Genomic DNA, 24,887 nt, shown 5'->3' on the forward strand with positions numbered 1-24,887 from the left:
AATAACTGATTTATTGAGTTATTATATACTGATGGTTTGTTCTGTAGACTGTAGAAAAACAAAAAACTTAAAGGAGCTAATAATTTGGACCTTAAAATGGTGTTTAAAAAATTAAAAATGGCTTTTATGCTAGCCGAAATAAAACAAATAAGACTTTCTCCAGAAGAAAAAATATTATCAGACATACTGTGAAAATTTCTTTGCTCTGTTAAACATAATTTGGGAAATACTTAAAAAAGAAAAAAAAAATGTCTTAAAAAATGTCTTCTTTTAAAACCTTTACAGGTGTGAGACTACATAAGAGTGAGAAAATCACTTTATTTAACTTAAATAAGTAAATATACAAACAAACTGACTACACAAACATATAAAGAAACATATAAAAAAATAAAAATAATTAAATAAAAACATTCCTGTAATGGTAACCCATTCTATACAACAGCCACAATTGTTTTTACAGTTTACCAAACCTCATTACCTATTTATCAATCAGTTTAAACAATTGCCAACAAGAAATGCTCACGACAGTCTGTCAAAATGAAAGGAAATTTCTGTCAATAAATATTACTGACCAAACCATCCCTAGGTGTGCAAGTCCACCTTTCCACCATCTTTCCTGTCTTTTTTCAACACAAGCAGCAACTTCACCTAAGAAGAATTCACTCTGTGTCTGTGGAATATTCCATATCGCGAGAGGGGGGCTACAGTACCTACCACAACCACAACTCTCAATAAAGACCAAATGCACAATTCCTCGGTGAAAAACTACACTACCTTAAATTTCCACTTTCACTTTGAAAGGAAGTAAACATTTTGTCGGGTCTTAGTGTGTGGTGTCATTTGTGAAAGCAGAAACCAAACATCCCTCTCGGAGTTTTAGTTCAACCTGCAGAATTTTAGGCAAAATGGCGACATTGTAACGGATGGAGGACGAAAAAAAAAGGACCGTAATCAAGTACCATGACAAACTTGCCCCGTGTTATAGTGTCATTCTCTGGGAAGGTAGGTTTAAAGCTTACGAACGTCTTCCCTTGCCGGATGTGTGTTTAACCGTGTTGAGAGATGAGAGCGCGATGGGTACAGTGAGTCCTTGCACGGGCACGAGAGCTAATGTACACGGGCATCAGGTATGTCAACACACCGTGCAAGTCACGAATCCTGCAAACTAACATTTCACCCTTCCGTTGTCATATACGCTATAACTCTAAACAGTATTGTATTTGGGGGAAAGTTGGACGCTCTTCTGCATCTGAGGAGCGCACTTGCGAGGTTTTTCGTTTTCACCCTGCAACACACTTTATACACACTTTTACAAGATGGGTGTCAGAATCGATGCAAAGCGACGTCAGTCACCGGATGAGACGAGCCGTTTTCCATGTCAGCTGGGAGTTTTGTGTCGCGGCCTCTAGTCGCGGGTTTGACACTTGAAGAGCGCAGACGCGTTTAGACGCTCGTCTTGAAGGCGCTTGGCGCGACCTTGATTGGATGGAATCTGTGCGCAACGCGTTTGCGCATCGTGGCAAACAAACATCCCGACAGCCTATTGCTTTCTGTTGGAAATCTCAGTCGATCGTTTTGAATGGTGTTTAAAAATAGGCCCTTTTAAATGATTTGTGTTAGCCACAGAACTTTTAATGGCTGTAAAACGCACATTTTATGGCGTGAATGAAATCACTGAGTGACATAATAGCATATCTCTCACAGGCTGTCCACTTACACATGATTTTGATAAATCTTACTTTACATCCATTAGTTTTAGCAGATGCACAAACTCTGTTCTGCTGCATGACAACTTTTTGTGGCAAACTAAGATCCTGCTTCAACCTTTTTTTCTGTCCTAGATCTTTGCCAGCCATGTCAAGAATCAGTGTTTTCTTTTGCTCACTAGTCAAAATGTTGACTTGAAAGAATTTGACTTGTCAGCTGTATCTCACAGGCTGTCAACCAACACTCAAAAGTCACTTTTGAGTGTTTATTTTAAAAATGTAAATACATTGGATAATGTCTGTTTTATTGGACTTTAGCACACTTGTAATTTGGCCTTAAGCATGATGCTTCACGTTAAAAGCAGTATTGCTGATGTTCAGAAGAATATCACAGTTGTCAAGAGATATTAACGTTTCTGATTTACTGATTTTTTTCCTCTTTAGATACCTAGTAATTCATTTTACTTTTGACAAAAATAGGCAATAGCAGATGTCAAACGAAAGGCTTGCTGTTTAGATTATTATCTTGGTGTTTCTGTGGTTATTGTAGAAGTATAACTAAACTTCTGATTGTGTTAATACTTAATTTTATTCAATGTTTTGTGTTTTCATAGGCGCTAAGTACCATTTTTTAATGTTTGGATCAGGTCACTAGTTCTTTAAAACTTTGCTTTCCATTCTTATTTATCTAAAGCATAGCTTCACAAAAAGGCTTTTCATAATGCACTTAAGTGGTTAGTTCACCCACAGATGAAAATTATGTTATTAAATACTCACCCTCATAAGATTTTTTTATATATTTTATATTATTAATATTAAGATATTTGGAATTTTCTTTAAGTCTAGAAAAGTAACAAAAAATATCCTCTGTACAGACCATATGCCTTCAGTGGTTTATCAGAGTATTATCAATCTACAAGAATGTTTTTGCACACATAAAACCAAAATAAACTACTTTATTCATTCAACTTTCTTCTTTTTCTCATTGTCAGTATAGGGCACATGCTTTCATGAGTACAGTGGAGTGACATACAGTACCTCTTCGGATGCCCATGCTCCTTTGTTTGAAGCACACATGCATCCAAGGTAATATGTTAGCAGCATAGTCAAGCACAACACATGAATATGCACCCTATACTGACACTGAGAAGATAAAGCTGTTCAATAAATTTCTTATTTTTGTTTTATGTGTGCACAAAAGTATGATAATATTCTAAATGGCAGTCTGCAGGCATATGGTCTGTTTTTAGAATGTGTGTGATGTTGTAGGGGGTGAGTCTGGAATTTGTAAAAGGGCTTAAATAGTTGCCCTTTAAATTCTAAATCTTTTTTTATTAGCCCAGAAAAATATCTATTATCTGTATATTTAATTATGATCATTACATAAATGAAAATATTTGTTTTAAGTTGCTGATAAAATATAATTAACCCAAAAATATAATTATCGCAACATTTAAGAACAATAATGAATATTTCATACTGTATTTTCACAGTAACGTGCACCCTTACTTTTTATAGGCATGATAAGTCTAATAGGGCCCAGTAAATAGGGTCAGAGGTTTTAGTTACTGTGCGAGAGGTGAAGGATTTTACTGGCTCTTTTAAATTAACATATTTAATTAAATTTCATGTTTCATGCTCTCAGAATACTAGTGAGCTGTGTAATACACTGTAAAAAATCTGTTAATTAACAGTTCCCTTATTTTGTGATTCACAAGTGTTTTCCATTTATGTACGGTTGTGAATTGCATTATAATTTCTGCTCTGTCGACATATGATGTTGAAAATTCAATAATTTGTCTAACTGTTTGTCAACAGATTGACAAAGTGACTTATTGATACTTAAGTAGTTTGAAATAATATAATGTATAATAAATAATATATAGAGAAATAAGTCTGTAAAATTATGAAAATGTACCAACAGTTTATTACAAGGTTTTTGTAACGTAATATAGAACACCAACCCAGACAATATATCACATTAAACTATTAAAAAATTATAATAAAAGTAACTTTTTTCACACTTTCAAGGTTAAAAGTTATTGAAATAAAATGTAAGTTCTCATAATAGAATTCAAAAGCATAAATAAATGGGGAAAATAACAAATTGACATGAATCACATGAATCACAAAATTTAGAAAATTGCTTACTTGCAGATATTTTTACAGTGTAATGAACATTTCAAAAAGTCAGTAAACTTAGTTAATTCAGTCGGATGTGGAACTGAATATTATATAATCTACTGTTTCATCAGAAATTTAAAAGAAAACAAAAGAAATATATATTACGGAACATAACTGAGGAAGGTCATGAAGACTCATACACACGTAACCTGCAAACTAAACTAAACTGCACAATCGGACCCTGGAAAGATAGATTACATGGCGTGACTAAGTAAACGAATTTCTCTGGGCAGTTTCCCACAAATTGATTATGTGTCATTCAGCAAGGTCAAATATTTGCTCTGAGACGCATTTCTGGAATGTGCAGAATGATAAAAATTGGTCCCATCTTCCCTGTTTTTGCTGGGCTCCCAGTTCGCAGTGTTCTAAATGAAGACACAGGGGACTGTTTTAATGGAAGTACACTGGCCTGAATTAGCAAGCCAGCACTACTGCAGCTGGGCCGGAGAGATATTTCAGTAAGCTGTTGATCTAGCCAGAACATTGAGACCCGCATAAATCTATTAGAGGAAGAGGCCAACAGAGAGAGAGAGAGGCCTATTTATCCTCTGCTATGCTCTGACTATTAGCTGCTCATTCCATATCATTTAACCTTCAGCATGACCTCTCATTACAGCCACCAGTCATAAGTATATTGGGACGTAATGAAGTCTATTACTTAAATGAGATGTTTACCTTAATGTTTAAGAAGCTGCTTTTAGGTGACTTTTTATTTAGTTGTACACATTTAATTAAGCTTATTTTTTATTTAAATAGAAAGCATGATAAATGATTTAATATTAGTATTTGATAGCAAAATATAAATTTTTTTGTTATATATAAAATATTATAGGAGATCATACCTTTTTTTAAATATTGTATCGTCATTTAGAAAAGGGACACATTATGGACACGTGTAGAAATAAAGCAATGTATCTTGACCTCTTCTTATTTATATATGTAAAATATAAAGTGATCATACTAAGTTTTACATTTTGTATTTTAAATTACTAAAAATGTCTAGCTGACAAATGGGTCAAACCATGTAGGATGAATGATAGTGACAAGGTATATTTACAAATTCAATTACATTTATTTACAGTTTTTATGTATTTAAAGAAATATAATATCAATAATAATATTTAAAGACACTTAAGTATATTTTGACTTTTCATTAAATTAGTTTGTATGTAAACTATTGTTACAATGGGGTGTTTTATAAATCATAGGAAAAATGTATGATGACAATTAGCATGATATCCAAGTCGGCATAGTAGAATGATTTCTGAGGGATAATGTGACAAAGGCGGGATCAATGGTCCACTCACTCACTTTCCTTTGGCTTAGTCCCTGCTTTATCAGGGGTCACCACAGTGGAATAAACTGGCATTTGCTGGATCAATGGCTGATTTAATTTTTTTTTCAAAAAACATTTATTGATTCAGTGTATGATATTACTGATTCAGTTTATGACTTTACTGTTTAACTGTAGCAGTTCAGTAATCTACTTTTTCAGAAATAAAGGTACAAGAGCTGTCACTGGGGTGGTACCATTTCGAAAGGTGCATATTTGTACTTAAAGGGTATTTGTTGGTACCCTAAAATTTCAAGAGACACACTTTTGTACTTTTTAGGTGTTAATATGTGCCCTAGAGGTAATAATAAGGACCCTTTAAGTACAAATATGTACCTTTCAAAAAATGCCACCCTAGTGACAGCTCACCTACCTTTATTTGTGAGAGTGTATAATAGCAAAAAAAAAAAAAAATTTAATTGGTTAAAATAACACTTAAAAAAAAAATGCAGGGTTCCACACAGTTCCTTCATGTTGTCCCAACATAAATCGATTAAGTTAACATAATTGCTTTTTTTTTACAAACTTAAGTTTTACTCTTACAAATATAAGTAGAAATAGCATAAAACATTTAAGTTGTCAAAAGAGAACCCAAGAATTGTGTTGATTCTGCTTATTTTAAATTAAGGTTGCAAAAATAATTTTTTGACTGAATGCTAAAGGTGCAGTAGGGGATCTGCCAAAAACGGTTTAGCATAATATCTTTGATATACAGTCCAAAGCCACACCCCCTGAAACACGAACACACACACCTTAAAGATGACAGCAGACAACCCACTAGTTCATGTCATTCACCAGTTAGAAAACTTTACAATTCCGAACAAAAAACTGTATTATATCAGTTTTCAGTTGTGTACAGCAAGCAAAACTTGTCATAATGGTATCAATCTGTCGTGTGCACTGTCCTAAAGCGATACGTATGCTTATTTATTGGCCGGCAGCGTGCAGGAAGTACACTTATTACTAAGCCACACTTACATGCTGTCTCAGACCAAATATTCAGAGTAGCTGGCAAACAATATAGAAAGCGCATCACATGTTGAACCATCAAAAATGAACCAATGTGGAAATAAAACCTACTTCAGCTCAGTAATGTTTTGTTGTTACACTAAACACAAACTTACATTGTTGATGCTGTAAAAGGTCCCTTATGAAATTGAAAATAGTCACATCTAGTTACATCTCGATTTGCCCCCCCCCCCCCACGATCTTAATTCAGCATTTCTATAATTCAGGCAATTATATATTCAAGTTCAGGAGAGAAGCATAAAGGCAGTCGTCTTCACATTGTTTTATATACATTGCTCAGCAACATGGACACTTCCATTTCATTCTTTCTTTTCGCTTCGTCCTTTTATTAATTCAGGGTTGCACATACACACGTGTATGTGCAAATGGTGGTTCTGTGTGAACAGATGCGTAGTTGAGTTGTACAAATTTACATTTGTTGACAGACAGTTTGGGCTACTTATCAGAACTATGGGAATTATTGGCCTGACAATATTTGATTGGCAATATTTGATTTAGTCTTATGCCTTACCCAAAAGATAAAAAAACATATAATAATACATTTAGATAATTAACTTTAATCATTACTAGATTCATTACTAGATGTAGATCAATACACATTAGAATGTGAAGAGACTTTCAACCAGCACAACAAAAAATGTTTCTCAAGACAATCACCTGTCGTGGGACAATGAAGGAGGGTCGCCTGGTGATTAAACAAAAATCCATTTATTTTTATTAAACCATAAGAATTACCAAATTTTATCCATAACCTACTGAAGAGGGAAAAAAAATTGTCGTTAATAGTTACTATATACTATATAGTTTAGTATACTATATAGTTTACTATACTTTAGTAGCATATAGTTACTAGTTCTATTGGATTGTGACCCTGGGGTAATCACATTATATTAAAGACACAGCAATAGCGTCAAGTGCAGCAGATTGATTTTTATAACACCAGGTTAAACATTCTGTTGAAGAAGAATACTGAAATGAAGAATAGAATTGGGTCTATTGGTGTGTGCGCCATTGCTTGCAAGGTTTCTGTATTTATAACGACCTCAGAGGATATTGGGGGTCGCGAGTCACTGGTATTGTCATTTTGGGCATCGCAGGCTGAAAAGTTTGGGAACCCCTGACCTACTTCACCTTTAAAATTGCTCATTTAGCTGGTTAACACTTTTTGACAGTGCACTGTGTTGTATTTTAAACAGTACTACAATATGAGTTATATGACTTGTCCGATAATAATTCTCTGCGTATCTACAGTATATGTTCATGTTGCAGGTGGGTTTACAGTGAGGAAAAAACTGGTAGGAACCATATATATATATATATATATATATATATATATATATATATATATATATATATATATATATATATATATATATATATATATATATATATATATAGTTTATGTAATGCACATTTCAAAAATAGACACATTTAGTGCCCTTTTTGTTTTCTGTGTATTACTGCAATTTTAATGAATGCTGTTATTAAGGATGAGGAAATTAAAAAAAAAAAGGAAAAGAAAAAGATTAAGCAGTGACAGAATTAGGATGGAAACGACAAATGTAAGATTTGTGTCTTCGCTAATGTTGCTGGAAAGCTGGAGTGACAGCGCTCTGGCTGCCTGTACACAGCACCAGGGGTGTGTGTAATGTTCCAGATATTTGGTGGCATGTCTCAACACCTTGAGCTGAGGCACAGATGTGTGAACTGCTCTGATACTATAGCTGGGTGTGATCACCAGTCAAATTAAATCAGAGCTGTCAGTTACGCTTGTCACAGGCATACTTCCCGTCAGCCTGCAAACCTGGCAACCTTCATCTTCCTCTAGCAGCCCTCCAGAAAAAGGCCAAAAAGGGGAATCTGGGTATAATGTTGTGTGAGCAAAACTGCCAAAATAATTTTGTGTAATTGGACAATGATCCAACAGAATCCAGATGATAGTGCAAAAAATGTTAACCTGTCTGCGTGGCACATTCGAAAAAGAGAGCTTTGTCTCTGAAGTTTGTCTCGGGATGTGTGCCAAAATTATTTGACAGATGCGATTGTCACCGGTTAGTCTCGTTCCAAGTCGAGAGCTTGCCTCTCTTTTATAGCGCAATTCTCACCACTTTGAAAGAGATACGGCATGGGCGTCCCGACAGTCAGTTATCCACACCCAGGATAAGCAAATGAGAACACTTCTTCCTATTAAAGACTTTATGAGGGAAGTTACACACGTAAAATCTTTCAGCTCACCAAAAGCTACAAACAGACTGCAGCAGCCTCAGGCTCCGCTTCTCACTCTGATGACTTCACCACTAGGGGCCAGGATTTGATCACTAATGCTCTGCGGGGCACTAAACTTGGTTACAGTTAAAAGATGTGAACGCTTCTCACTCAAGGTTCAATAACTTCTAGGCATTCACCGTCTATTTTTAAATAATCGTAGTTGTATCAGTAGGATATGTTGGTAAAAAATATGACAGTGCTACTTAGTCTTATGTGAACAGTTGAAAACTTTGTGGAAATGCATGGGAAATTGCAAGGTTATGACTTGACTTTTTTTTGTTGCACCTCATGAAATTACTCACTTATTCTTGTATTTAAAAAAAAAAAGTGACCGCTGAGGAACAGAATCCAACGGAATAGATGTGTTTGTAAGCGCCTACAAGAGATCCAGGAATCAATAGGACCAAGGCTGTAAGAATGTTCTATCGACGCTGAAGGGTGTCTCTTACTGAGCACCAATTAACCAAAATTAAATCCACTGTTGCTATTGATTGAAAGGGTAAAGGCAAAAGTTTGCCTGAGAATTAACTGTCAAGCCCCCAAAACCTTTTTCTAGCGAAATCCTTCAAGGTTGTGGTTCACCAATCTCATTAAATTTTCCAATTATTTCTGGAGTTGGATGTGATATTTTAGAGCTTTGAACAGAGGTTGCAGGGTGATGTGTGATTATAGAGCATTTCTGTCAGGAAGAGATCGCTGAATTACATGTGGTATTAAGAGACTAGATGAGAGTGTGTGAATGGTTTACCTATGCAATCATTACATACACAGATATTCTGCTTGCTGAGGTGTTGATCACAAGCAGCTTCTTTACATTTATTTTCTGTACATTTTTTAATAAAGTGAAGTAGAAATGTTAGATCAAAAGTGTCTTTTAACTCTAGTCAACGCACAGCTAACTAATATTACTCTTTTTCTATTAGTATATTATTATTTGAGTATTATGAATAGTTTTTAATTATATTAAATGTCATATTTATGTACACTCCTCACAAATCTCACAATCTCAACCACACAAATTCATATTTTTAATAGGAAGCTATACAATACTATATTTGTGAAAATACATTAGATTAGGCAGTACTGAAGCCATATCTAGAGCTTATCTAATAAAAAAATTGAAAAAAAAAACTTACAATAACATTCCAAAAACTAGTGCACGCAAATTTATGTTATATTAAATACAAATTTAAAGAAGACGAAAAATCAAGAGAAGCAAAAAAAAAAAAAAAAAAATAAGATAAAAATAAACATTTAGTTAAAACTTTGTAGGTTGTAGTTTATTTTTGCAAAATTTTGCTTGAATTTAAATGTATTATCTTTCAATTTTTAAATAAGTTTGGCGGCTGAAATATTATGTTAATAAATATATATGTTTACTACTTCTGTTTTGTTTAAATACACCAAAATGCATTGCCTATATTCATTAAGAAATTAATAAAAAATATTAATTTTCAATATGGGGTGTACTCAATTATGCTGAGCACTGCATATATACAGTTGAAGTCAGAATTATTAGCCCCCCTGTTTATTTATTTTTTCCTCAATTTCTGTTTAACGAAGAGAAGATTTTTTTCCAACACATTTGTAAACATAATAGTTTTATTAACTCATTTCTAATAACTGATTTATTTTATCTTTGCCATGATGACAGTAAATAATATTTGACTAGATAATTTTCAATACACTTCTATACAGCTTAAAGTGACATTTAAAGGCTCAACTATGTAGATTAGGTTAACTAGGCAGGTTAGGGTATAGGCAAGTCATAGTACAACCATGGTTTGTTCTGTAGACTATTGAAAAAAAATATATAGCTTAAAGGGGCTAATAATTTTTACCTTAAAAGGGTGTTTCAAAAATTTAAAAACTGCTTTTATTCCAGCCAAAATAAAACAAATAAAATTTTCTCCAGAAGAAAAAATATTATCAGACATACCGGGAAAATTTCCTTGCTTTGTTAAACATAATTTGGGAAATATTTAAAAAAGGAAAAAAAAAATCAAAGGAGTGCATCTGACTTTACTTTATTTCGCTTAATATTAGTTTGTTTTAGTAATGTTAACAAGTTATAACCTATTGCTATCAAGAAAAAAAAAAGGAAAAATAATGCCTTTTTAAATGAAATCAAAGATTTTATAGTAAACAAACAACATTTTACATTTATCCACATAAATTTATTTTATATGTATTTAATCACTTATTTTGATTAAATATCACCCAAACTAATATAACATAACATAACATAACTGACATATCATTGATTTGCTCTGAAACATCTTCAAACATATTTTTTGTTGTTCGTTATTTGTTTATATACTGGATGCAGATATTTGGTTATCTGACCAAATAAGTCAGAGTTGCCAGAGCCATCTGTTGGTCAACAGTGGTAGTGACCAAAAGGATACACTGATTTATCCAAATTTCTTGATTTCTTTATTTATGAATCAAACTAAAAGGGATAGTTCACCCAAAAAAATAATTCTGTCAGCATTTATTCACCCTTCACTTGTTTAATACATACTTTTTGTTTTGTGCTGTTAAACAAAATAAAATATTTTGAAAGCTAGAAACTCATTGACTTTCATAGTATTTGTTTATCCTATGGAAGTCAGTGGTTACAGATTTTCAACATTTTTCAAAATATCTTCTTTACGGGCCAGTAAATATGCATATGTGGCAGAAATTCATATTTAGCATGCATACAGATATTATTAAAAAAAAATTATTAAAACCTTAAATTCATTCTAAACTTATAAATCAATTTTCCGCCTTTGGCAGAACTAGACCATGTTTACATGTGTTCTGAAATGCATATGTTTACACCATGCCATGTTTGCATACTGTAGTTCAGGGAATGTTGTTCATTTTTGTTTTGGTCAGCTGTATTTTGAATCGTCTGAATGGCGTGCGGTGCGCGCAGCCAAAAAGTGCAGCCGTGAAAGTGGCTTTGGTGCCCTGTTATTGATAAGAGCATATTAATTGGGATGAAGAGGGAGGGCCTCTCCTTCTGTCTTTTGTATACATTTACTGTTATACTCATTAGCTTCCCGTCGTCTCCCAGCTAGCATCTTCTTTACAGCCTGCCGGGAGTCTCTCGGGAGGTTATTTACATCTCTCCATGGGGCCTCTCTCGGGCTACCGTGTACACCCCCTGCCTCTCCTTCTGCACGCATGCAGCCGCCTCTTTGATATGTTTGGGAGTTGCTCTGATTGAGTGGGGCTCTGGTGTTAATGACCAGTCTGGATGCAGCTCCGCCCCCTCATTCAGCTTTAATAGATGCCATTGACAAGCAGCAGGGACTGATAAAAATGTGATGATTTTTTAATATCCTGAGGGAGCTTCTTCCGGGGAGATGGACCACAAAGTGCAAGCTTTGCTTTGTGCGGTTAAGAACAGGTCATTTTCTTTTCCTTTTTTTATCAGCACAGTGTTATTTTTTAGATGAAGTTTTGGTTAAACACATCCGTCAATTTGCTCCTGATTTTGATTGGAATTCTATGGCGCTGTTTGGCCTTTTCCACTTTCCTCACTTTTATTATGTTGCTCATGTCTTAGCTTGTGCGGCACATTACGTTTTAAGAAAAGGTAATAAAAGTTGTTTCATCCTGAAACCCGCGGCGCTTGACATTTCTCCAAATTTAAGCGTATTGATGTCTGCTCGCTTAGACCCAATCCCGTCCTCAGCGAGTAGACAAGCGCTGACATTGACATGCTTTCATCTGATTGGTCACGTGTCTTCAGCAAAGCGGCAGTGACAAAGTTAGCTTTTTTTCTTTCGCACTACTCAAGCAAGACAGACGCATGTGAGTCTGCCCTCGATCACAGCGGCAGATACGCGCCCGTGCAGCCCCTCCATATTTAATTCAGATCTCCAGTAATCATCACATTTCATATAAAGAAAAAAGAATCTACAGTGTGCAACTCATGACCTGAGAGGAAGTATATTTCACGGCGGAACGCTTTCATATTTTACACGGAATAGCACGCAACAATCAATGTTTATTTTTCATCAAGAGATGTGCTGCCGCGTAAAACTACCGAAATGATGCAACTGCCAGAAAACTTTCGCCCCCTTCTTTTAGTGACAAACTCTTTGCATCATTCTTTAATGTGAGAGAAAGGCTACTGGTTTAAGGGCCTGTCGACCTGCGCCACTTCGCACCCACTGCCCAGCTCATGATAAGAGTGCCCTCATTAAAACTGAAACCCCAGACCTGCTTAGCTTTTTTTTTCTTCTCCCTTCTTTTTTTCTGCTCTCTCGCTCCCTTTTTTAAAAAGAGAAGTTTTAAACTGACAAAGCCACGGGAAATCCCCATCAGACATCCCTCCCTTAATCCATCTAATTTTGAAAGGTATTGTTTAAGGCTTCAAAGTTTATATGGTTTAATCCTCCTCTAACACTACAGGGCAGCAAATGAGGCCATGTCAGCAGCTCTGGCACCGCTAATCTACTTCACACAACAGAAAATCCTCCTTCTAGATAAGGTTGTATAGGTTTCCTGTGAACTCCTCTTTTGATGTTCTTTACCTGCTATTGAACATGACTTCTGTCTTAACCCAACTGTCACTCACTCCCTGTCCCCTTTTATCATGCCCAATGACCCCCCTTTCCCCTCTCCCCGATCTTAAATCTACCATCAGGAGGAGCAGCCGTTTCATTCGCTCTATTTTAGGAAAGAGTATTGAGGAGAGCCACACGGTCTTTGAGTACATGCTGATGCTCTTTTAATTTGGGTTGCTGAAGGATGTGCTCTTTTGTTTTGGAATGCACAGCCAAATTTTGTGCGCAGAGACTTTTTTTTTTTTTAAACCCGGGTTAGTTAACAGAGTCGCAACGTTGCATCAGCTTGGCTATGAATGGCAACCTCTGGAAAATGCAACTTTTGCAGTGCTGTGGCAACCAAGACGTTAGAGTTGGCAGCCTTGGCTCCTGGTTAAGCAGCGGTTTGTTAGACACAGAGGAAGAGATCTCTGAGGTAGCTGCCCCTGCGCTCTGTGGAGATTGTGTATTGAAGCAGATTTATTGCTGAGCTCTCAATTTCCACACAGCGTTCAAACGAAATTGGATTCTTGCCACTCTCCGCGCATCTTAGTTTCTTTCCCAAACGAAGGAGAAAGAGGGGAAACAAACTCGAAAATTTTCAAGGGTTGTAATGTATTGTACCTTTATATTGTGTGCAGCAAATGACAGCGATCCAACGTATATTTGCTTCTTATAGCTCTGTACAATGTGGTGGTGGAGTCCTGGTTTTTATTCTGCAGGAAGAAATGTATACCTTGAATATACTGTAAGTCACTCGGGATAAAAGCACCTGCCAAGTGAATAAGTACAAATGTTGACATGGACAAAAATGTTTGCATAGGTCAAACCTCAAATGTTCCATATTAAACTTTAAACATACTGATGTTCAACGTGTATTAAAAAGTTGAATGCAACATAAGCAAGGTCAAGGTGTTAGGTGCATGCTTGGAATATACATGAATGGGCACCATTCATGTTGTTGGAACTCAAGGTTGCTAAAGGTAAACACTGGATTGGGAAAATATTTCGTCATTTAGTCTTTTCTTCAAATATTTAGTTGCACATCATGTCTTGCATGTTTAGGCAGTCTGTTGCTTGGTTTCTCAACAGCCCAGCAGAAGATAATCGTGCATCTATATGGATCAAACATTCAATTTGGGTGTCCACATCAAATTAAATTGACAAAATTGATTGTATACAGTGCTCAGCATAACTGAGTTCACCCCCTTCGGAAAATTTATATTTTTATCCATTTCTTAGTGAATATAGGCATTGTATTTTGGTGCATTTAAACAAAACAGATTTATTAAACAGATATATTTATTAAAATAAAATTTTAGTAACCAAACATATTTAGAAATTGAAAGATAAAACTATTAAATTCAAGCAAAATATTGCAAAATATTAAATTTTTTTAGGTTCTCATGTTTTTTCCTCTTTTTTAAAATTTGCATTTAATATTTTTCTATAACATATAAATTTGGGTGTACTAGTTTTTAGACTGTTATCATAAGTAACTTTGTAAGTTAAGCTCCAGAATTGGCTTCATTACTGACTAATCTAATGTATATGCACAAATATAATGTTGTATGAATTTAAAAGATAAATATGTGAGGTGTGTACTTACATATGCTAAACAATGTATCTAGAAATCAAAATCAAGTGTAAGTGTCTTTTGTTAAAATAAAATATCAAAATAAAGGTGGAAAAATGTTTCCGAACCACTTAATGTTACATATGTTTCATATTACAATTGATTAGTATTTTAAATGTTTTTTTTCTTTTTCTTTTTGACAATTGTTAGGTAAAGAACAAGTTACAGTTGATTATTTATGAGAGCTGATCTTTGATCATTAAAAGTCTATTACATGTCATCATAGGATTCTTGTTCTAAATCTGACATAATTTTTAAACATAAATTAGCAATTTATTGGGTAAAATCATTGTGAAGTTCTGTTTAACACTTACAGTATTATTTTGATGTTTGATAAGCATTTGAAACCCATGCACATCTAAACAATGTTTTTTATTTTTTGAACATTTTCCAGGAAATAATTTAACTTGGTTGTATTTTGTTTTTTTTATTATTTCAAAATGTCTTGCATAATTCAGTGTGTAGTAGATTTGTAACTGCATGTGATGTTTACTAGCAAGTGACAACGGTTTCTGCATGATTGTTTTTTGTGAATTTTGAGATGACGAGTTTTTAGACTCCTACACACCGGGATGCTTTTCGTTTGCGTTTTTCCGGATTTAAACCCAAGTTTCACTGGTGTCACTGGTGTCAAGCAGAAGAGTATGCAAAATCACTCCTTGATGTTAATGGCGCTACACAACTTTAAGCTTCCAAAACCCGCTTGTAACACAAAAGAAGAGGAAGAAAGGAAGTTCACATGCTTGTTGTTAAAGTTACTGGTGACTCGAACAAACATAGATGGTTCAAGTAGCAGATCCAGCTCTAGCAACGAAGAAATGATTATTGTTCACAGAGCAATAAGCAGCAACAAGTTCATTTTGCCTCTGGGCATCTTCTTCAATGTGCGCTCGCATTGACAGTTTTGCGCTTGAGCCCCTCCAAGTACTGTTTACTGTAATTTCAGCAGCTCCGTGCACGTGAACAAAAGTGCCAACCTGATTGCTGGAGAAGGTTTTAACGTGGTGCGTCAAACCAAAAAAACGGGCACGAGGAATTTTTGTTTAGAATGACGCATTTGCGCCTGGCGTTTTGCGCTTCGTTGTGCACGATTACATTGGCGGCCTTTATATAGTCAGGAGGCGTTAAACGTCAATGGAAAACACAAGCAAAAACATCTCGGTGTGCACGGGCCTTGACACTGATTATATAAAAAATTGCAGTTGATTCTGTTTTCATAGTTCAAAATTAATCAACATATGACTAGGCATAGGCCGATAACTAATTTTAAGGTATAGTGTGGTTTGGAAAGTCAAGTTTTTAAAAGATTTAAAAAAAAAATTCTACTATTCCGTTCCTAATGTTTGTGTAAGATTTTTTATTTACATATTTTTTTTAGGATATACTATCTTTAGCAGAAAAGAAATCCAAAGATGCCATTTTGTATTGTGAAGAAGTATGTGTTTTTAAAACAAAGACAGCAGAAGTCAATGATTCATTTGAATTATTTAGTCTGACGTGTTTACTATTCCAAAATATTTGGACATTTTTCACAAAATAAAATATATTGTGTTCAAAGTTTTTTTTTTTTTTTTTTTACCCAGACATTTAAAATGTATATATTTTAGAGCAGTAATCACAATGTGATATTTTTATTTAAAGTTATCATACTGTCAGAATCTTATACTGGCCCTTGCCTCCACTGTAAAACCTAACAGTGAAAATCACTAAACGAAATAAGTTAGTTTAACGATTGAAAGATCGTTAGATTAACGAATGAAAAAGAGTTATGGTAACTCATAAACTAATTCTATTAAGCAGAAAGCAGTTATGAATTAATTAATTAATAACTAAAATGACTTGCATAACTTAATTTATAAACTAAAATAATTTTTGTATTAATTTAACTCTAATGCCACAAGCAATATCAAATAATTTGAGAAGCTATATAGTTGTTTGGACTTAATTTCGTTTGAATTCACTCTATTAACTGAACTTAAAATGTTTAATGATTTAAACACGAATAATATATGTGTACATGACTATTTGCTAAAGCGCAGATTTTCTTGTGCGCGTTCAAATAAACTCTGCAATTTAGTGTTTAACGTTATGTAACGAGGATGTCTCCAATATTTATTAGATTTGCTAAGAATATTTATGAATGTCTTAAATAGACCTACAGAGTTAATGCGTCCTGAAGTAAAGTGAAATGGCCATAAACCTTTAGGGTTAAACAAATAACTCAGAGCACTACTACAATTACAGAAAAGTTCACGCTGTTATAATTCTCTTACCTTTTAATATGTTTTGGTGGTATTATAACCTGCTATTAAAAAAAAACAACAACTCTAATGCTACAAGCAATATCAAATCATTTGAGTAGCTATAAAGTTGTTTGGACTTCATTGTTGGATGAATTTTGACTAATTGTTTTGAATGAGAAGCTGTAATGTAGCCGTGGTGGCATGAATTTTGGTGTTGCGCTCCGCCATGAAAGAATGAATGTAGCAGAAACCATGTATAAAGTTTACAGTACTCAAATCATTTGGTTTTATAACTTTAATGGTTTGCCCCAATCGGTTTCCTCAAACAGTTTAACTTACCAGGTTTTACAGTGTACATATAATATGAAATAACCTAATATATGACTGTTCACTTGAAAAAAAAATACAAATCTCCCCAAACATCTTTTGTCCCAACAGCAGCAGCCGGTGCTGCGAAACCCTGCAAGAGTTTCCTCCTGTTACTACTGCTCTGTGTGTTTGAGTTGAACTCGATGCTTTTCCTCTACGTGGCAAAAGAAGAAGAGAAAGACAGGCTCTCCTCAGTCTCTGTGAGGTGTCAGGTTGAATAGCTACCTGTTTGTTTGCTCACAGCTGTGCTTTGTTAGTCTCTCACACTTGAGAGGCGGCTTCATAAATTCACAGTGTGTCAAACAAATCAATAACTCCCATTAACCGAGGAAGATTCTCTGCTCTGTACTTGAGGGGCCACGGCCTACCCTCTTTGTTCAGATGCTTTTTTTTTCTGTGAACGGATGGGGAGAAGAAGGACAGGTAAAAGAAAGAAAGAGAGAGAGAGCGAGAGAGTAATGGATAAAGTGAAATGGAGTTGGGCATGTTGCCGATTCACATAGACAGCTAACTGCTCTGAACGACTTGTCCCACTTGGTCTTTCTGAATGTTGTTGAAGTCTTCTCTTTTCAGGGAAGAGTCTAAGGAAACTAAGAGAGGTTTTATAGCTTCAGCTTACTAAATGAGAAGTTGCAGGTTATCTATTTTTTACCTCACATTTTTTGAAAAATTGGAAAATGCAATATAGTTCTGTGTCTTCACTCTACTTTAAGACGTTATTTTTAAATAGAGATTCATTTGAGTTCTTTGTCCCTGTGTCTCATATTTATAGAACACACTTTACTGTTCTCTGCAGTTGTACTACAACATGTAATTGTATTCTAGGAACATATACTAACAACTTTTGACTTTTTGTCTCTAGCTTAGTTTAGTAAGTGGGGGAAAAAGTTGATGACACCAAAGTGGAACATAGCAAGAAGACTGTATTCTCCTATGATTAATAAATATCCAAGAAAAGTTTACCTTCTGGGGTTCCAGAATAATGTGTAATGATAATATGCAATTATCACCTCTTATTTTTTCAGCAGTAACCTCAAGATGAGGTGCAACTCGAGTGTTAGAACAAGTGCTGATGGAAAGAATAGGGACCGAGAGAGAAAGAGAGAGAGGGAGAGAGAGAGAGAGCACATGACATATGTGTGTCGTGTAAGTGTTAAGTGCTCTTTTACTTGTGCAGTTAATTTAGACTGATCACAGGGAGACCTCCTCTGATTCATTGTTGTTTGCGAATTCAAACATGTTCATTACTGAGCATATTTCCAAGAGGGAAGAAAGAGAGTTGGTAAGAGCGAGATTGAGAAAAAGAGCTAATCGCTTCAGATTGATCTCCGCACAGAGCGTAAATGTATTTAAGCTCATAATCCTTGTAAATAGCTTCCAGCAAGGCAAAGGCAGCCTTTTAACATTGACTAAATGAAGTAAATAGAAGCAAATGAATTTTTAAAAGACGCATTGCAGTTGAACCCTGTTTGTTATGTATGGAACAGATCAGTGTGGAAACTGGAAGCTAATGAGGCCTGTAAATTTAAAGCTGAAATCATATTCTGAGGCTTTGCCACCCTGCTGTTTAGGGGTTTGCAGTGAAGTTCGTTTTTAAATGCAGAGCGTCTGTTCTCCCTCCGAAAGCCCCTCACACCCCAACAGATGGAGAGAATATGGAGCTCGGAAGGTTTACCTAGGAGGTGGTAACAGTGAAGCCACTCATTAACACTGAATTTAACACTTCGTTAGCAACGCGGCTTCCTGTTGAGAGCAGCTAGTGCTCAATGTCAAATCCTCAGAGCATACACTGTGGTCTAGCAGGACAACAGCAAGCCTGGGCCCCTTTAACACAGCCTTTAAACACAGTCCTGTTGTCCCACAGGTTTGCTGGTGTCGAGCTGTTGAAAACCATCAAATATAATTAGATTGGCTGATGACACCTGAGGTATATTTCTCTGGCTAGTCATGAACGGAAGCGTTTCTACCTGAATGTATGTGTGTGTCACTCAGTCACTCAGTCACTCTGTGTATGTGTGTGCAGTGTGCCAATTTGTCAGGTTTGAAGCAACAACAGTCTCGTGCTGGGATGCGCTTTGGCACCATCAGAGAGTGATAAGACAGAATAATATGATCTTATTGGCGGTGTGCTTTGTTCCCATGGAAATTGGTCAATTTTAGCAGGCGGCTGAGAACTTTGGTGGGAGAAACAGGAAGGTTAGATCCCAGAGGTGCATTCACATAATTAAGCTTCCTCACCAGGACTTCCAGGGCTAACGTTGGGGTGTGTTGTGAAAAAAAGTGATGACAGAGGGTGTTTGAGCCTTGGATTGTTGCACAAAGAAAGTAAAAAAGACGTCCATCTTCTTTAGGCCACCATTATTACTGTTTAGAGCGTTTAACTCATTGATGCTCAATATGCAATTTGTACGTAAAGTGACTTGTATGGACCTTTAAAAAAATAAAAAATAAACATTTTAAAAATGATTTTCATTTGACCGTTGTAACTAGTCATATGGAGGTACTGATTGATTTAAAACTGATTGATTGTCTCTTTTTTTACAGACTGTGTTGTCTCTGTTATGGCGGCAGTAAAAGAGAGTGCAGAGGAAGACAAAGAGGTAGAATGTTCCTCTGATGACACTCAAGAGCTGACAAGCACATCTTCTCCCAACAACAACAATAACAGCTTGGATCCACCAGAGCCCCTGCCCTTGGACAGTCACCAAAACCCTTTAAATGGAGTCCAGCCGAACCCATTTGTCTGTGGTAGCGTCCCTGCTGCCCCTAGCACAAACGACTCATTGCCTTCAGGAGCACTTGTTAATGGAGCTGCTTCACACTGTACCTCAGAGGAGTCCAGCGTCCACAACAAAGACATGTCCCCTCTGCCCGGGACAGACACCAGCCCCGAGGTGTTACCGCCTCCCAGTGAGCTTCAATCAGACACCCGGCAGAAAGCAGAAGGGTGCGCCCTAAAAGTGCGGTCCGCACGGGCCTCATCTGAATCAAACTACAGTGACGGTGAGGCCCCCTTAGATGTGCTGGTGGGGGAAGGCTTGGATAACAGGCCAATCAGCCGACTGTTGTCTAGAAAGGGAATCAAAGCAGGGTGCTTATGGGACTTTGATTCTGAGTTGTCAGAGAGTTCTTCTGATGACTGTGATGGTCTGAACTGGGGCCTGCAGGAGAAGTTCATGCGGATACTGTTGAACAGCAGCGTAGCAGGTGATGGGGTAAGAACAAAGGTGGAGATTGATGGAACTCCACCTGCCAACCGAAGACGGAGAATGCGCAAAAATTGTGCCATGGAGAGGGCTGACAATGAAGTAGAGGTTTATGATGGCTTTGATTATGCATCCCAGATTTCCCTTACTGACAAAGAGTCTGATTCTGAGTCGTCCATTAACAAAGAACATGCCTTTAGGAAAGAGCCGGAAAGTTTGAAAGCATATGCCGGCTTGCGCCTGGAGAAATTCTGCGACAAGTCAGCTGCCATGAAGGAGCTAATTTCAAGCGAGAAGGAAGAGAGATGTGATGAAGGCGGCAGCGACGTAGAAACAAACACCTACATGGGTGAAAAATTGGCACGGTTAAAGACAGAGACAAAAACAGGCGAGGAGCTGTCCTTTTTCCCATGTTCAAAGTGCAATGAGACTTTCAAGGAGAAGAGGCATTTGCATAGGCATATGATGTATCATTTAGATAGGAATAATAAGGTGAGACAAGAACACGTTCCCCGACCCTTTATATGTAGAGAGTGTGGGCGTTCATTCCGAGACCTAACCTCTCTGCAAAAGCACATGATAATCCACCAGGTGCGGAGGGAAAGGCTGATGGAAGAGATTAAAGGTTTCAGTAAGATAGATGTCGAGGGAAGAAGAGCTTGCCTTCAGTGTCCCCAGTGCGTGTTTGGAACGAAATGCCCCAAAACTTTCATCCGTTGTGGCAAAACTAATGAGAAGGAGAAGCCTTACTGTTTTGAGGATTGTCATCACATGACTAAATCCGAAGTGGAGGCGCATGAGTGCACAGCTCACCACAACACATGTGCCAAGACTGAAGACTGTTTTGCATGTCAAAATTGCACATTTACGAGTAATAATAGATTTAGTTTCAGAAAGCACGTGGAGCTCATCCACAGACAGCCATATTATGATGATTATGAACCTCAACCACACAGCAATGTGGATGATCAACCCAAAACCAAGGACTTATCCTTGCCTATGCCAAAGATTCAAAGCACAGAGAAATGGTCAGTTAAGGACAGAGGTGAGCTGCCCTTTAGGCCCAATGGCTCAGCTGACCTTAATGTGAGAAGCGAAGAAACGCAAAAAGCCTGTGACGGTTTCAGCCTCTCGCTGATCAAATGGAGCCCTGGCAGCCCAGCAAACAAGCTGTCACCATTCTCACTGAGAAGTGACAAGCCAAGCAAATTATCCCCTCTGCCTACAGAGAAAATAGACGTGACAACAGGTCTCCCGTATGTCGAAGAAGACAATCAAGAATATGAAAGCACTGTCTCCGAAAAGAGGACAAAATATCTTTCCAGCTTTGACGCACATCTTACAGCGAAAACAGAGATCGTGAGTAAAGCAGCCTGTCTGAACCCTGGCACTGAGAGCCGTCCCAAAGATCCTTCAACCAGCAGTACTTTAGCTCTGCAAACGCTAAGGCACAAAATACCCTCCAAAAGAAAAATGTCAATCCCTTATCGCAACACCCATGCCGATATTCCTCATGTGAGTCTTCCAGAATGTGAGTCTGAATCTCCACAATGGGACTCCAGTACACCACAAGAGGGAGATGACTATGAAGGTGCTCAGGATTTCAGCAAATGCACCAAAGAGTCTCCGGATTGGTTTCAAAGCAATACCCCCAGTGATTATTTCATCCCTTTCAACAACAACATTCCTGACTATGCCAGTCATTCTAATCCAGAAGATAGCATAGAAGAGGACAGCGATGAGATTCGTACATTTATAATAAAAGAGGAGTGTATTGAAAGTACAATAAGTGAGGATAACCCTGATGAATCTGTTTATCAGCAAAGTGACCCTTACGGACAGTATGTTGTCAGTCCTTTTTCAGTGGTGGGCAGGAAGTGCTGTCCCTATTGCCCTGCGGTGTTTGAATCTGGGGTGGGTTTGTCAAATCATGTGAGAGGACACCTATACAGGGTGGGGCTGAGTTATGATGCTCGGCACGTGGTGTCACCCGAACAAGTGGCATCTCAGGACCGCCAGCCTCGCATACGCAGAAAAATACCCTCAGTGAATCGCAGAATCAGAAAAGGTGATTATTGCTCACCTTTCCTTGTCATTGTGATTTTAGATAATGCTCTCAAGCTAAAATCACACATGCATAACCTATATTTATGTATGTGTTCAAACATTTCTTCGTGTAACTTATTCATTTCAAGTAATTATGTGCTTTCATCATGGCAGATAAGCCAGAGTCTAAAACCGAGCACACCTGTCCGCTGTGCCTGGGCTGGTTTGACACTAAGACTGGCCTCTCCAATCATGTGCGGGGCCACCTGAAGCGGATTGGCAAGCCTATTTCGGGTGCTAGCAAGTCACCTCTCAGCATTCTGTCTGAACTTCTTCAGGATGAAACGGAGTACAAGAACATTATGAGGGTGTTTGGTTCCAGACCACAATTATCTAAACCTTTTGTCTCCCGAAAGTTTGCCAGCTGCGATGGCCTGTTTCTTACATCCTCCGGCATTCCCATGAAGATCCATCATGGCACTAGCAAACCGGATGAAGGGCACTGGACAATGATCAGACCCCCCCAGGTTGACAGGGAGAGGAAGAAGACCGATAAGGTCCAGTCTAGCACTTTAGAGGATCTGCTGGGAAATAGGGAAGTGGAGCAGGAAATGGAGGTCGAAGATCACTCAGAGGAAGCCAGCACTCCTTTGACCATCTACTCCACTTGTGACGGCATACCCAGAACACCATCTGTGAAGCTTGATCCTACCTGGAGCCAAGGTTAGGAACCATACATTCACTCATTGATTTGTCATTAGCCAGAAAATGAATGTAATGCTAGTTTGCTGTAAGAAGCCTAGTTTATATTGAAATACTCTAGTATTTAGAGTTTCTTTGACTAACCACTATTGTTTTCAGTAGCAAGGCTGGGTAAGCTTATCTTGAAGACATTAATAGTCTTCCTGAACATCTCAGCCATTATTGACAAATCTGTTAATGTGTAATTATGTATTCTTACCAAAAGATTTAGTTTGTGTAAGCACCTCTAAGAGGGCAACAGGTTATTAATTAGACCGCATTTTTAATTCTTTTTTCCACTAAATACTGTGTGTGTATGTATATATATATAATATTTTATTATATACATACATACATACATTTTTATTTCTTATCAATTTCTCAGTGAATAATATACAGGGTTCGTACGGGTGCTGGAAAATGCTTGATTTTTAATACATTGTTTTCAAGGATAGAAAGTGCTCTGATGTGCCGGAAATTTTATCTATGTCAGCTCAAAATATATTTTGGAGCATTTTTGCAAGTGCATTAAATTGTTGCTGTGCGTCCAGTTTTCACTGCAAAATGATTACCACATGCGCATATTTAGGAGACAATCATGCAGAATGCATATTTGCACCTAAACACCAAACGAAGCACTTAGGAATAGTTTAAAACAGACATGTCAACTTACTACTACACAAACAAAATCTGACTGTAAGCTCATTTTTTAAGATATCAACTTTAGGTAGGACTTTAGTTGAAATGTCATATTGTGTGTTTTAAAAAAAGCACAATGGATTTTAATGTGAAAAAGTACATAGAGCATATATAAATGTAATTTACCATGGTTGTTAAGTGCTGGTTATAAAAATGCACCTTGAAAGTGCTTGAAAAGTGCTGGAATTTGAAGTTTGAAAGGTGTAAGAACCCTGCTGTGCATTTACATCAATATGTTAAACATTTATATCCAATAAAATAAGAGTTTGGTCGGCTAACATCTTTAGGAATAGAACAATAATACATTGCCATTCAAACAGGTTATTAAAAAAAAAACTACAGAATACAAACATACATATATATATATATATATATATATATATATATATATATATATATATATATATATATATATATATATATATATATATATATATATTCTTTTGTTTCTCTTAATTTTTTCTGTTTAATATATTGTTATTTTATGTATTTATATATTTTATTATTTTGGACTGTGATCTTAGTACTGTGTTACTGACTAATCTAATCCACATGAAGTAATAAAAGAGATATCTGTAAGCGGTGTACTTATTTATGCTCAGTACATACAGTTGAAGTCAGAATTAATAGCCCTGCTGAATTATTAGCACCCGTTTCTTTTCTTTTTTTTCTTTTTTTTTTACCAATTTCTGTTCAACAGAGAGAAGATTTTTTCAACACATTTTCTAAGCATAATAGTTGTAATATCTAAGTTCTAAAAACTGATTTCTTTTATATTGGCCATAATGACAGTACACAGTATTTTACTAGATAGTTTTCAATATACTAGTATTCCTCCCTGTGTTCGCATGGGTTTCCTCCGGGTGCTCCGGTTTCCTCCACA

At 36.5% G+C, this 24,887-nt stretch overlaps 1 protein-coding gene across 3 annotated transcripts in view; it reads left to right on the plus strand.

The window, feature by feature from the left end:
• Positions 1-898: 898 nt before the first annotated feature.
• Positions 899-24,887, plus strand: part of znf644b (zinc finger protein 644b) — a 36,424-nt gene continuing 12,435 nt past the window's right edge. The window contains exons 1-4 of one of the 3 annotated variants that reach the window (XM_073954090.1): positions 899-1,127; positions 2,699-2,792; positions 19,857-22,586; positions 22,739-23,287. In XM_073954090.1, coding sequence (XP_073810191.1) covers positions 2,753-2,792; positions 19,857-22,586; positions 22,739-23,287 — 3,319 coding nt within the window. In that variant the 5' untranslated portion in view covers positions 899-1,127; positions 2,699-2,752. The remainder of the gene's footprint in view (positions 1,128-2,698; positions 2,793-19,856; positions 22,587-22,738; positions 23,288-24,887) is intronic. The other 2 variants (XM_073954091.1, XM_073954089.1) reach the window with 2 other exon arrangements.

The sequence above is a fragment of the Danio rerio genome, chromosome 6 (genome assembly GCF_049306965.1).
Source record: "Danio rerio strain Tuebingen ecotype United States chromosome 6, GRCz12tu, whole genome shotgun sequence".
In the NCBI taxonomy this organism is placed as follows: domain Eukaryota; kingdom Metazoa; phylum Chordata; class Actinopteri; order Cypriniformes; family Danionidae; genus Danio; species Danio rerio.